A 15685-nucleotide genomic window follows, 5' to 3' on the forward strand; every position below is an offset into this window, starting at 1 on the left:
CACCAGGGAAGTCCCTATTCTTAATTTTTTGAAGAACCTGCATACTGTTGTCCATAGTGGCTACACCAATTTACATTCCCACCAACTGTGCACAGGAGTCCCTTTTTTTCCACATCCTCGCCAATACTTTTTGTTTCTTGTCTTTTTATTAATAGCCATTTTAACAGATGTGAGGTGATAGTTTCATATGATTTTGATTTGTATTTCCCTAATGACTAATGATGTTTAACATCTTTTCCTGTGTCTGTTGGCTGTCTATATGTCTTCTTTGGAGAAAAGTCTATTCAGGTTCTTTGCCCATTTTTAATCAGGTTGGTTTGTTGTTGTTGTTGTTGTTGAGTTGTATAGGTTCTTTACATATTTTGGATATTAACCCTGTATTGGATATATGATTTGCAAGTAGCTTCTCCTATTTGGTAGGTGATCTTTTCATTTTGTTGATGGTTTCCTTTGCTGTGCAGAAGCTTTAGTTTGATGTAGTTGCTTTTGTTTCCATTGCCTGAGGAGACATATCAGGAAAGATACTGCTAAGACCAATGTCAAAGAGTGTACTGCATATGTTTTCTCGAGGAGTTTTATAGTTTCAGGTCTTACGTTTAAGTCTTTAGTCCATGTTGAGTTACTTTTTGTGTATGGTGTAAGATGGTGGTCTAGTTTCATTCCTTTGCAGGTGCTTTTCCCGTGCGGTGGTGGTTTTCCAACACCATTTATGGAGGAGATTGTTTTTTCTCCATGGTATGTTTTTTGCTCCATTGTCATAAATTAATTGTTCATATTTGTGTGGGTTTATTTCTCGGCTCTCAGTTTTGTTGCATTGATCTTTATATCTGTTTTTCTGCCAATACCGTGCTGTTTTGATTACTATAGACTTGTAGTAAAATTTGAAATTAGGGAGTGTGATACCTCCAGCTTTGTTCCTTTTTCTGAAGATTGCTTTGAGCATTTGGGTCTTCTGTGCTTTCATATAAGTTTTAGCATTGCTTCTTCTATTTCAGTGAAAAATGCAATTAGTATTTTTATAGAGATTCCATTGAATCTATAGATTACTTTAGGTAATACGGACATTTTAACAATGTTAATTCTTCCAGTCCATAAGTACAGACTATCTTTCCATTTCTTTGGGTCTTCTTCCATTTCTTTCAACTGTGTCTTATAATTTTCAGTGTATAGCTCTTTCACCTCCTTGGTTAAATTTATTCCTAGGTATTTTATTCTTTTTGATGCAGTTGTAAATGGGATTGTTTCCTTAATTTCTTTTTCTGATCATTCATTATTAGTGCATAGAAATGCAGCTGTTTTTTGTATAGCGATTTTGTATTCTGCAACTTTACTGAAATCGTTTTTTGTTGGAGTCTTTAGGATTTTCTATATATAGCATCATGTTATCTGCAAATAGAGACAGTTTTACTTCTTCCTTTCTGACTTGGATACCTTTTATTTCTATTTCTTGCCTAATTGCTCCAACTAGGACTTCCAGTACTATGTTGAGTAAAAGTGATGAGAGTGGGCATCCTTGTCTTGCTCCTGATCTTAAGAGGGAAAGCTTCTGGCTTTTCACCATTTGAGTCACTGAGTATGATGTTGGCTGTGGGCTGGTTGTATATGGCCTTTATTATGTTGAGGTACATTCCTTCTGTATCCCTTTTGTTGATAGTTTTTATCATAAGGGGGTAGTGAATCTTGTCAAATGCCTTTTTTTTTTTTTTTAAGGAAAATCATTTATTTTTTTACACTAGAAATAATGTACTTTAAGCTGAGGAAATTCTACATTATAAAATGATATAGTTTGTTGTAGGAAAAAAATAAGAGTAGTAGATAGGGGTCTTGGTTTTCATATACTTCCCTATTACAGATGAGAAAATCTAAGTTCACAGAGACCAAGCAAAATTCCTAAGGCCATAAAGGAAGTTGATTACAGAATGATTACCAAAAACCGAGGTTTCTGAGTCCAGGTCAGTTACTTACCCAACATGGCCTTGGATGCATTTGGTCATTTTTTTCCAAAACACTGGTTTGTTTAATGGGGCAAAAATGAATCAGTTGTTAGGCCAAGGGAGCCACTCAAATTTGAGAGATTTATACAATGTCATGAGGTTATAAATTCCAAGTCTATGTAAGGTAAATGAGGAAACTGAAGGCTACATAAGTAATTCAGACATAGTCACTCAGGAAGATAAGGACTGATGTAGAGATAGAAACAAGTTCTGCTTCCTGACCTATTACCCTTCATAGGAAGCTTTTTTCTTTTTGAATTTACTTTTTTATACAGCAGGTTCTTATTAGTTATCCATTTAATACATATCAGTGTATATATATCAATCCCAATATATTGCATATATTGAGATGATCATAATTTTTATTCTTCATTTTGTTAACAAAGTGTATCTCATTGATTGACTTGTGGATATTGAACCATCCTTGCATCCCTGGAGTAATTCCCACTTGATCATGGCATATCACCCCTTTCATGTATTGTTGAATTTGGTTTGCTAATATTTTGTTGAGGATTTTTACATCTAAATTCATCAGGTATACTGGCCTGTGATTTTCTCTTTGTGTAATGTCCTTGTCTGGTTTTGGTATCAGGGTAATGCTGGCTTCGTAAAATGAGTTTGGAAGTGTTCTCTCCTCTTGTATTTTTTAGAAAAGTTTGATAAGGATTGGTCTTAATTCTCTGAATGTTTCATAGAATAAAACAGTGAAATTATCTGGTCCTGGACTTTTGTTTGTTGCGACACTTTTTTTTTTTAATATCCCATTGCTTCATTTTATTTATTTATTTGTTTATTTATTTTTGGCTGTATTGGGTCTTTGTTGCTGCACGCAGGCTTTCTCTAGTTGTGGCAAGTGGGGGCTACTCTTTGTTGTGGTGTGTGGGCTTCTCAATGTGGTGGCTTCTCTTGTTGTGGAGCACGGGCTCTAGGCATGCAGGCTTCAGTAGTTGTGGCACCTGGGCTCTGTAGTTTGTGGCTTGCAGGCTCAGTAGTTGTGTCGCATGGGCTTAGTTGCTCTCTGGCATGTGGGATCCTCCTGGACCAGGGCTTGAACCTGTGTGCCCTGCATTGCCAGGTGGATTCTTAACCACTGTGCCACCAGAGAAGTCCCTTTTGGGACACTTTGAGTGCTGATTCAATCTCCTTACTAGGCTGTTCAGATTTCCTATTTCTTCATGATTGAGACTTGGTAGATTGTACTTTTCTAGTATTTTATCCATTTCTTCTAGGTTGTCAAATTTGTTGGCCTAAAATTGTTCATAGCAGTCTCTTACCCTTGTTATTTCTGTGCTATTATTTGGAAGTCTCCTTTTTCATTTCTCAGTTTATTTATTTGAGTCCTTTTTCTTCCTCTGTCTAGCTAAAGGAGTGTTAGTTTATCTTTTTTAAAGAACCAGCTCTTAGTTTCATTGATCTTTTACATTGTCTGTTTAGTCTCTATTTCATTTATTTCAAGTCCGATCTTTGTTATTTCCTTCCTTACTAACTTGGGGCTTTGTTCTTCTCTTTCTAGTTCTTTGAGGTGTAAAGTTAGGTTGTTTATTTTACATTTTTGTTGTTTCTTGATGTGGGCATTTATCACTATAAACTTCCCTCTTTGAACTTTTTGCTGTATCCCGTAAGTTTTAGTATGTTGTATTTCCGTTTTCATTTGTCTCCAGGTATTTTTTATTTCCTTTTTGATTTCTTCTTTGACCTGTTGGTTGTTCAGTTTGTCAGTCTTTGTTGATTTATTAATTTTCTGAGCTGTTTTTTTCTCACAAAAATTTCTATATCCCATTTTCCTTCTCAAGTTACTATGCAGGTTACATTGTTCCTTGTCGTTTAGTTTTTTTGAAGAGTTAGTACTTGGTACTTTACTTCTTTACTTTACAATCATTATTCAAGCTGTTTCATCATACATTCAGCTACTTTTTTGAAGCTCATTAGTGGATTTAGAACGGCAGTTAGTTGTAGTGAAAAGAGTTCAAAATTTGGAGTTAGGATTAAAAGGTTAATAAAGTGCCTGTTTTTGTCACTTACTCAACATACAACTCTAGAAAAATTATATATTTTTACTACTCAAAATGTAGTCTGAGGATCAGTAGTATTGGGCATTATCAGGGAGCTTGTTAGAAATGCAGAATTTCAGATCCCACCCCAGACCTACTTACTCACTCAGAATCTGCAAGTTAACAAGATCTCCACAAAGAGAAGCACTGTTATATCATCATCTTTGAAACTTAATGTAATGTAGAGATAATACTTGCTGTATATATAGTCATCTTATCACTGTCTGACATAGTGTATGTTTTAGTAATTTGTTTATTGTCTGCTTCCTCCTATTAGAATGTAAGCTCTGTGAGGGAGAATTAGAATGTAAGTTTTGTCTGTTTGTTTATTGCTCTATTTTCTATATCTAGAACAGTGACTAACACATAGTAAACATTCATTTTTTTGAATCAGCAAATGAATGTCAAATCTTGTAATTTTGATTGCAGTCATTTACTTTTCACTGCTATTTAGAGCTACTTTCATTTAGTATTAGATAGTACAAATATAGAACGTTTCCATTGTTGCAGAAAGTTCTTTTAGATAGTACTGCTTACCACGCTTTTGCATTCCCTTCCACCCAGATTCAAGAGAATCTGTATTTCTGCAGTACAGTTCTGATCAAATCTGTCAACAACTCCCCATGCCATGTAGAATTAATTTCAAACTCCGTAGTGTAACCTTTAGAGTCTTTACAGTTTCATTTAATTAAAAATACATATTTTGGGCTTCCCTGGTGGCGCAGTCGTTGAGAGTCTGCCTGCCAATGCAGGGGACATGGGTTCGAGCCCTGGTCTGGGAGGATCCCACATGCCGCGGAGCGGCTGGGCCCGTGGGCCACGGCTGCTGAGCCTGCGCATCTGGGGCCTGTGCCCCGCGACGGTGAGGGACCCGTGCACCGCGATGAAGAGTGGCCCCCACTTGCCGCAGCTAGAGAAAGCCCTCGCACAGAAACGAAGACCCAACACAGCCAATAAATAAATAAATAAATAAATAAATAAATAAATAAATAAATAAATAAATAAATTTATTAAAAAAAATACATATTTTATTCAGGGTGTGTTTATTAGGAGAGTCAGTTAAATCCACTGCATGCATAGCATCCATCTGGGCTATATTGCTTTGCCCTCATATGACTTAGGGGAAAGGGAATTTCATGAAAAGAAGCTGATGATCCTTTGCTATGCCTTGGAGTAAAGTATTTTGTCTCTGATTGAGGAGTCTTACGTCTTCTGACAACATACATAACACAATAACAGGCTAACTTATTAGCTTAGGGGGAAATCAAATCCCATAGTAGATAGGATTTTTCCATCACATTGAAAATTCTTTAAAATCTAAATTTTAAGATCCACATAATATTCCATAAAATATATATACTGCTATTTAAAAAAATTACTCTCTTTGAATACTTAATTATTTCCACATTAGTCTGCTCTTATAAATCACTTTGTAATTAATATCTTTATATATAAATCTTTATTTCTTCTGATGAGTATTTCTTTAGGAATCCTTTCTGGAAGCATAAAGGCCAAAGGAAGGAAAGCTTGCTTTATTTCTTTTCGTGCATAAAAGGAATCTTTTTAATTCAATATATATATATAATATCAACAGTATTAACAAATCTCTTTTTCTTTAGGGGATACGTCCAAAGGAGACATAGCTGAAATTCCTCAATCCACCTTGAAACCAGGCATCACTACCACTCCTGAAGATTCAGACACTGTATCTCATTTATCCTTGTCCCCTGAGGACTTTCCTCAGTTGGCTGGAAGGTCTCCTCAAGTGAAGAATATTGGTCAACATACTGATACTCTCAACCAACAGACATTAGCAGATAGTCGTCTAACTGAAGAGGCTCTAAAAGTTTCAGCTGTGCCTGGGCTAGCTGACCAGAAGACTGGGATAGCAACAGTGCCCTCTAGTTCCTACTCACAAAGAGGGAAGCCAAATATTTTCTACCCACAGGGCTTGCCAGACGGTCATCTAACTGAAGAGGCTCTAAAAGTTGCAGCTGTTCCTGGACTTGGTGACCAGAAGACAAGTATATCTACAGTCCCTCCAAGTTCCTACTCACTTGGAGAGAAGCACAGTATTTTCTACCCACAGGCATTGCCAGACGGTCATCAAACTGAAGAGGGTCTGAATGTTTCAGTTCTTCTTGGACTAGCTGATCTAAAGACTGGAAAACCAACAGTACCGGCTAGTTCCTACTCAGTTGGAGAGGAGCCTGGTATTTTCTACCAACAGGCCTTGCCAGGCAGTCACCTACCAGAAAAGGCTCTGAAAGTTTCACCTTCTCCTAGACCAGTTGATGAAAAGACTGGGTTGCCTACTGCATCCTCTACCTCTTACTCACATGGAGAGAAGCCTCGTATTTTCTATCAACAGACATTGCCAGAAAGTCATCTAACTGAACAGGCTCTGAAAGTTTCAGCTGCTTCTGGACCCCCTGAACAGAAGACTGGGATTCCTATAGTAACTTCTACTTCTTACTCACATAGAGAGAGGCTCAGTATTTTGTGTCAGCAAGAGTTGCCAGACAGTCATCTAACTGAACAGGCTCAGAAAGTTTCAGCTGCTCCTGGATTGGCTGAGCAGAAGACTGGGATTCCTACCGTACACTCTACTTCCTATTTACATAGAGAGAAGCCCAGTATTGTGTACCAGCAAGAGTTACCAGACAATCATCTAATTCAGCAGGTTCAGCAAGTTTCAGCTGCTCCTGGATTGGCTGAGCAGAAGACTGGGATATCGACAGTACCCTCTACTTCCTATTCACATAGAGAGAAGCCCACTATTTTGTACCAGCAAGAGTTGCCAGACAGTCATGTAATTCAAGAGGTTCAACAAGTGTCAGCTGCTCCTGGATTGGCTGAGCAGAAGACTGGGATTCCTATAGTAACTTCTACTTCTTACTCACATAGAGAGAAGCCCAGTATTTTGTACCAGCAAGAGTTGCCAGACAGTCATCTAACTGAACAGGCTCAGAAAGTTTCACCTGCTCCTGGACCCCCTGAGCAGAAAACTGGGATTCCTATAGTAACTTCTACTTCTTACTCACATAGAGAGAAGTCCAGTATTTTCTACCAACAGAATTTGCCAGATAGTCATCTAACTAAAAAGGCTCAGAAGGTTCCAGCTCTTCCAGGACTAGCTCACCAGAAGAGTGGGACACCAATAGCACCCCCTGCTTTCTACTCACATAGAGGGAAGACCAGTGTTATCTATCAGCAGGAGTTGCCAGACAGTCATCTAAGTGATCAGACTCAGAAAATTTCAGCTATTCCTGGGCCAGTTGACCAGAACACTGGGATACAGACAGTACCCTCTGGTTCCTACTCACAGAGGGAGAAGCCCATTATTTTTTACAGGCAGGAGTTGCCAGACAGTCTTCTAACTGAAGAGGCTGTAAAAGTTTCAGCTTTTCCTAGAACAGCTGACCAGAACACTGGGATACCAACAGGGTCGTCTAGGTCCTACTCATTTGGAGAGAAGCCAGGTGGTTTTTTCTACCAGCAGGTGTTACCAGATAGTAATCTAAGTGAAGAGGCTCTGAAAGTTTCACCTGCGTCTAGACCAAGTGACCAGAAGACTGGTATACTCTCAGTACCTGCTAGTTCCTACTCACATAGAGAGAAGCGCAGTATTTTCTACCCACAAACCTTGCCCGGCAGTCATCTATCTGAAGAGGCTCTGAAAGATTCAGCTATTTCTGGACTAGCTGATCAGAAGACTGGGACATCCGAATCTTCTGGTTCTTACTCACATAGAGAGAAATCCAGTGTTTTCTACCAACAGGAGTTGCCAGATAGTCATCTAACTGGAGAGGCTCGGAAAGTTTCAGGTGTTACTGGAACAGGTGACCAGAAGACTGGGATACCTATATTAACCTCTAATTCCTACTTACATAAAGAGAAGCCCATTATTTTCTACCAGCAGGCCTTACCAGATAGATATCTTACTGAAGAAGCTCTGAATGTTTCAGCTGCTCCCGGACCAGCTGACCAGAAGACTGGGATACCTGCAGTACCATCTAGTTCCTATTCATATAGAGAGAAGCCCATCATTTCTTACCAGCAAGAGTTGCCAGATCTTACTCAAGTGGCTTTAAAAGTTTTAGAGGTTCCTGGACCAGCTGACCAGAAGATTGGGATACCAGCAATAATCTCTACTTCTTCCTCATATGGAGAGAAGCCCATCATTTCTTACCAGCAAGAGTTGCCAGATCCTAATGAAGATGCTTTAAAACGTTTAGAGCTTCCTGGACAAGCAGACCAGACCACTGGTATGCGAACTGTGCCCCCTACTTCCTATTCACATAGAGAGAGCCCCATCTTTTCTTACCAGAAGGAGTTGCCAGATATTACTGAAGAAACTTTGAAAGTTTCAGCTGTTCCTGGACCAGCTGACCAGAAGATTGGGATACAAACAGTCCCCTCTAGTTCCTACTCATATAGAGAGAAGGCCGACGTTTTTTACCAGCAGGAGTTGCCAGATCTTACTGAAGAAACTTTAAAAGTTTTTGCTCTTCCTGGACCAGCTGACCAGAACGCTGAGATACCAACAGGGCCTTCTAGTTCTTACTCACATAAAGAGAAACTCAAGATTTTACCAGATGACCAGAAGGCTGAGTTACTATCAGCTCCCCTTAGTTCCTACTCACATAGAGAAAAGCCTAAGACTTCAACTGTGATTGGACCAGACGACCAGAAGACTCCATTACTGACAGGTTTTCCTAATTCTTATTCTCAGAGAGTAAAGCCCAGTATTTTCTTTCAACAGCAGTTGCCAGATGGACATCAAAGTGGAGATATTCTTAAGATTTCACCTGTTCCTGAACCAACTGATGTGAATTCTTGGATACAAATACCTCTTTCTAGTTCCTATTCACAGAGAGGGAAATCTAATAGTTTCTACCCAGAGGAATTGCCAGACAAACATCTCACTGAAGATTCACTGAAGGTTTCAACAGTTCCTGGACCAGCTGACCAAAAAACTGTGTTACCAGCAGTTCCTCCTAGTTCCTTTTCACTTAGAGAGAAACCAATTCTTTTCTACCAACAGGATTTGCCGGAAAGACATCTAACTGAAAATAACCTGAAGTTCTCAAGTAGTCTTGGGCAAGCTGGTCAGATTACTGGGTTATCAACAGTTCCCCCTAGTACTTATTCACATAGCGAGAAGCACAAACTTGTTTCAGACCATGTCCAAAGGCTGATAGATAATTTGGATTCTTCTAACGCCAGTGTTATCTCAAACAATATGCCTTTAAATTCTCAGGCTGATGGTAGAGTTGTAATAAATAAGCCAGAATCTTCAGGTTTTGAAGATGTTGGCTCTAAGGAAATCCAGGATACGGAAAACAGTTCCAAAACTCTTAAAGAGGTTCAGACACTTTTAATGGAAGCAGAAAATATAGCACTGAGACGATGCAATTTTCCTGTTCCCCTTGTCCCTTTCAGAGATGTTAGTGATATCTCATTTATACAATCTAAGAAGGTGGTTTGCTTCAAAGAACCCCCCACAGCTGATGCATCTAATGGTGATTTGTCTCAGAGACAGCCATTCACAGAAGAAAGCCCAAGCAACAAGTGCATACAGAAGGATATTAGCACACAGACAAATCTGAAATGCCAGAGAGGCACTGAAAATTGGGAGTTTATTAGTTCAACTACAGTTAGAAGTCCTTTACAGGAAGCAGAAAGCAAAGCCAGAGTGGCATTAGACGAAACTCTTAGGCAATGTAAAGCAGCCAGATCTGTAATGAGATCTGACCCTGAAGGGTATAGTAGAACCATTGAGAATAAGATTGTTATTCCTATGATGACTGTCATTAAAAGTGATTCAAGTAGTGATGCAAGTTCCTGCTCATGGGACAGTAATTCCTTGGAGTCAGTTTCTGATGTGCTTCTAAACTTCTTTCCATATTCTTCACCCAAGACAAGCATGACAGATAGCAGAGAGGAAGAGGGTGTGTTAGAGAGTGACGATGGTGGTGGTAGCAGTGTAGATTCACTGGCTGCACATGTGAAAAACCTTCTGAAATGTGAATCCTCATTGAACCGTGCTAAACAAATACTCAGAAATGCAGAGGAGGAGGAATCTCGGGTACGGGCACGAGGTAGGAAAAGATAATTTGTTATAAAGGCAGGTTAAACTCATAAACATTATAGTTTAATAATTTGCTTAAAGTTAAGTGTTTGGAGCTCTAAATTAATTTTCTTGTAGAACTGTTAGATGATTACATTTTCTACCGGCAACCCAGAATAAACTCATTTAACCAATAATGAAGTCACAGTATTAATAGTGCTAGTTTAAGGTCTTAAGGAAAAGTAAGTTCTGATGTCTGAAGAAAAGGGGAGATAAAACTTGGGTTTCCAAACTCCTAAAGCTTGGTTGTTCTCCTGATCTTTTCATTGCACTGTCCTTATTTTGGAGGCAGTAAAAAACTTCAATTTGTGCTTCTCTAAGTCACTCTGTATCATCAAACTGCATATACTTTCTATCCACTTTTCTAATAAAATTCTTAAAGCAGATCTTAGATAGACGTCAGAAAAAACCAAATCAAGGTATTTCACACTAAAACTTGGGTTAGAGTTAAATTCCATTAATCTCTAATTGTAGAATTCCATTAAAAAAAAAGAAAAAAAGTCTTTAAGACAACATGGCGAATAAATATGTTTTGGAAGGCAACTTACAAGCAGTTCAGGCCTATTTGGAAATCTTCTCTTGAGATTAACTTCCTACACCATTCCTTCTATCACTTATGCATATTTTGATTCTCCAAAAACTTCAAGTTTTATTTATTATTTTAAAATATTAACTATCTTGGAAGTGGCAGTGACTGTAGCAGGAACTAATTGGGGAGACATAGGGACTCTTTTGATTGGAAGGAAGATAAAGATAAAATGGCTGAATACCATATTTAAAGTGGTCTCTTTGGAGAAATGTCTGTAGAATGTTTTTTTAAAAAATCTGACTTTTCAGTGAAATTATGTCTCTCAAGAACTTCTGATAGTTTGTCATAAAATTGAGAGTACACACTGTTTACTAAGCACTGTGGTAGGGCATTAAATTGCATATATTGATGATCTTCTGTGCTCTTATAATCACTGATACTTTTGCATTGTATGATCTTGAATGTTTTTATGCTTTTCTCTCTAGCCTGGAATCTGAAGTTTAATATGGCTCATGAGTGTGGCTACTCCATTTCAGAATTAAATGAAGATGACAGGAGAAAAGTAGAAGAGATCAAAGCAAAGTTGTTTGGTCATGGGAGAACAACTGACTTGCCCAAGGTATAAAAGAAATCTAGAAATTAAGAGAGAAAATGTGACAGAAAGGGTGTGGAATTTGGATCTCTTACCTGGGCATTGATGACTCCGGCTGGGTCACTGATAGTCTTTGGCTAAAGTGTTAGGAGTCTTAAGTCTTCAAAAGTTAAGATTTAAGGATTAGGTTCTATAGGTTTTGATTAATTCTAAATTAATCTGTTAAAAATTTTTGTCTTAGAAAAATAAGAATGGATTTGCTTGTTTTATCAATGTATTCTTATCACTTTTATTTCCTCTTGAGGGTGGTATCTTGAGATGCAGATGCAGTCCAGCTATTTTCAGATGTATATTCTCTGCTTAAGAACACACAGCTATAATAGCTTATGTATAAATGACTTTCTTTTTAATAGTACTCATTTTCCATCTATAGTGAACTATTTCATGCATAGAAAAGAATATATATGAAGCGTGTATAAAGAAAAAGTAGAAATAATTCCTGTTTATTGGCCATCCAGCTTGAGAAGTAGAATGTTACCAAATATCACTGAATGACTGTGTTCTCTTCCCCAGTTATATCACTCTTACTTCCTATTCTGACATGTATTGGTTTTCTTGCTGCTCAGTATGGTTTTGAACTATATAACAGATGGAATAAAGATGTTATATATTAAGATGTTATATATTCTTCTCAGAATTGCAATTTTCACACAGTCTTTGGCTTCTGAGGTTCTTTTAGATAGATATACATAGTTTTAATTTATTCCTTTTTATTGCTGTAAGGATTCCAGTGTATGAATATATCATTGTTTATCCGTTCTCTTGTCATGGGGCATTTGGTCTGCTATTATGAATAATAATGGGGTATAATGATAACCTATCTTACAGGATTTTGCTATGGCTTACATGAGATAATGCCTATAAAATGCTTATTAGGGTGTGTGATATTGCTCAATAATTGGCAGCTGTTATTATTAATTCCATAAAAATTGATATAGCTATCAGGTATGTACACTTAATGGCCTAATTCATACAGTTTCTTAGAAAATTGTCAGTGATATAACATACTTATTTGACTTATCAATTTTGGAAAAGTTTTTTGAAAGTATAAATTAGATTGGATTTTAGTTTTATGTATATGCTTGTGAAAAACAAAATTAACAGATAATAAAATGGATAAGTAGTTGTTCTAGCACCCTTTTTTTAAAAGCACATGTTTTCCCCAGTGATTTGCCTGCCTTCCTTCCTTCCTTCCTTCCTTCCTTCCTTCCTTCCTTCCTTCCTTCCTTCCTTCCGGAGTTTTTTATTATGGTAAGATAACATGGGATCTACACTCTTAACAAACTCTTAAATGCAGAATACAGCATTAACTATAGGTTTTATAGTTAATGTTGTATAGCAGATTTTTTGACTCTGCTGGTAACTTTTCTAAATATTCTTCCGTGAACACATAACAAAAGTCAAGTTGTTTTTTCTGACTATTAAGCTATTTGCTATTCATTTTCCTCAGAATGAAATGTACAAGTGGATATATTAAATTACCTTTTTAAAAGTTGAAGTACAAGTATAATTGACTGTGTTAGTTTCAGCTTCATAGCTTAGTGGTTTGATATTTCTAACGTTACAAAATGATCACCAAGATAAGTCTAGTTACCATCTGTCACAATACAAAGTTTTTACACTAGTATTGACTGTATTCCCCCATGTTGTACATTTCATCCCCATGACTCATTTTTTTTGTTTATCTTAGTCTTCCTCACCTATTTTACTCTTCCCTCCCATCCCCCTCCCCTCTGGCAATCACCTGTTTGTTCTCTGTATCTATGAGAATACTTCTGTTTTGTTATGTTTATCCATTTGTTTTGTTTTTAGACTCCACGTGTAAGTGAAATCATACAGTATTTGTCTCTCTTTGTCTGATATATTTCATTTACCATAATACCCTCTAGGTCCATCCATGTTGTTGCAAATGGCAAGATTTCATTCTTTTTTATGGTTAATAGACCATGATATACATCTATCATGGTCTATTAACCATATGGGGTGTGTGTGTATATATGTGTGTGTGTGTGTCTATATATATATATATCTTTATCCATTCATCTGTTGGTAGACACTTAGGTTACTTCCGTATCTTGACTATTGTAAGTAATGATGCACTCGATATAGGGGTGCATGTATCTTTTTGAATTAGTGTTTTTGTTTTCTTTGGAAAAATGCCCATAAGTTAATTGATGGATCATGTGGTAGTCCTATTTTTAATTTTGTGAGGAACCTCCATATTGTTTTCTATAGTGGTTGCACCAATTTACATTCCCACCAACAGTGCACAAGTGTTCCCTTTTCTTCACATCCTTACGAACACTTACTTGCTGTCTTTTTGATAATAACCATTCTAACAAGTGTGAGGTGATATCTCATTGAGGTTTTTATTTGCATTTCCCTGATGATGGTCATGTTGAGCATCTTTTTGTGTATCTGTTAGCCATCTGTATGTCTTTTTTACAAAAATGTCTATTCAGATCCTCTGACCATTTTTTAATTGGGTTGTTTGTTTTTTTTTGATTTAAGTTGTATGAATTTTTTGTATATTTTGGATATTAATCCCTTGTCAGATATATCATTTGCAAATATCTTCTTCCATTCAGTAGGCTGCCATTTGGTTTCGTTGGTAGTTCCCTTTGCTGTACAGTAGCTGTTTAGTTTGATGTAGTCCATTTGTTTATTTTTGCTTTTGTTTCCCTTGCCTAAAGAGATATATTCAAAAAAACATTGCTAAGACTGATCTCAGAGTGTACTGCCAATATTTTCTTTTAGGAGTTTTATGGTTTCAGGTCTTCCATTTAAGTCTTTAATTCATTTTGAGTTTATTTTTGCATATGGTGTGAGAAGGTAGTCCAGGTTGCTTCTTTTGCATGTAGCTGTCCAGATTCCCCAATACCGTTTATTGAAGAGGATATCTTTTCCCTATTGTTTATTTTTGCCCCTTTGGTCATAGATTAGTTGACCATGTAAGTTTCTGGGGTCTTTATTCTGTTCCATTGTTCTATATGTCTGTTTTTGTGCCAGTACCATACTGTTTTGACATCTGTAGCTTTATGGTATAGTTTGAAATCAAGGATAGTAATACCTCCAGCTTTGTTCTTCTTTCTCAAGACTGTTTAAGTCATTTGGGGTCTTCTGTGTTTCCATACAAATTTTAGATTTATGTTTTCTTGTTTTGTGAAAAATACCACTGGTATTTTGGTAGGGATTGCACTGAATTTGTAGATTGCCTAGGGGAGTATGGTCACTTTAACAATATTACTCTTCCAGTCCATGAGCAAGGTATTTCTTTGGATTTTGTGTTCAAATTCAAGTGTTTATTTTTTTTTAACATTCTCTCAACTTTTGTTTAAAAGATTATATCTTTTAGAGCTGTTTTAGGTTCGTAGCAAAATTGCGAGGAAGATACAGAGATTTCCCATATACCCCCTGCCCCCATCACATGCATTTCCTCTGCCATTATCAACATCCCCCACCAGAGTGGTACATTTTTTACAGTGGATGAACCTACATTGACATGTCTTAAGCACCCTGAGTCCACAGTTTACATTAGGGTTCACTCCTGGTGTTGTACATTCTGTATGTTTGGATAGTGTATATAATGACATGTATCCATCATTATAATATACAGAGTACTGTCACCACCCTAAAATTCCTCTGTACTCCATCTGTTCAAGTCTACCACCCACACTGCAACCGCTGATCTTTTTACTGTCTCCATACTTTACCATTTTCCACATTGTCTTATAGTTGGAATCATACATTTTGTAGCCTGTTCAGATTGGCTCTCTCGATTAGTAATATGCATTAAGGTTCTTCCATGTTTTGTTATGGCTTGATAGCTCATTTCTTTTTAGCAATGAATAATATTCCATTGTCTGGATATACCACAGTTTATCCATTCATCTACTTAATAGAATTTATCCCTACATCTGAAGGACATCTTGGTTCCTTCTAGGTTTTGACAATTATTAATAAATCTGCTATAAACATCAGATGCAGGTTTCTTTGTGGACATAAGTTTTCAGCTGTGTTGGGTAAATATCAAGGAGCACAAATGCTAGATCGTATGGTAAGAGTATGCTTAGTTTCATAAGAAACTGCCAAACCATCTTATAAAGTGACTGTTTCAGTTCACATTCCTACCAACAATGAATGAGAATTTCTGTGGCTCCACATGCTCGCCAGCATTTGTTATTTTCAGTTTTCTCAATTTTGGCTATTCTGATAGGTGTGTAAGTAGTGTCTTATTGTTGTTTTAGTTTTCACTTCCCTGGGGACGTGATGTGGGGCATCTTTTCATATACTTATTTTCCAGTTGTATATCTTTTTTGCTGAGGT

General features: G+C 37.1%; 1 protein-coding gene across 9 annotated transcripts in view; it reads left to right on the forward strand.

Moving 5' to 3' along the window:
- ALMS1 (ALMS1 centrosome and basal body associated protein) overlaps positions 1-15685 on the forward strand; it is a 265152-nt gene that overhangs the window by 57627 nt on the left and 191840 nt on the right. For all 9 annotated transcript variants that reach the window (XR_011076641.1, XR_011076640.1, XM_068564773.1 and 6 more), the window contains 2 exons: positions 5665-10149; positions 11193-11326. Coding sequence is in view for 7 of the 9 variants with exons in the window: in XM_068564773.1 (XP_068420874.1) it covers positions 5665-10149; positions 11193-11326 (4619 nt within the window). In the remaining 2 variants the exon portion in view is untranslated. The remainder of the gene's footprint in view (positions 1-5664; positions 10150-11192; positions 11327-15685) is intronic.

Source organism: Eschrichtius robustus, chromosome 15, assembly GCF_028021215.1.
Source record: "Eschrichtius robustus isolate mEscRob2 chromosome 15, mEscRob2.pri, whole genome shotgun sequence".
Lineage (NCBI taxonomy): Eukaryota > Metazoa > Chordata > Mammalia > Artiodactyla > Eschrichtiidae > Eschrichtius > Eschrichtius robustus.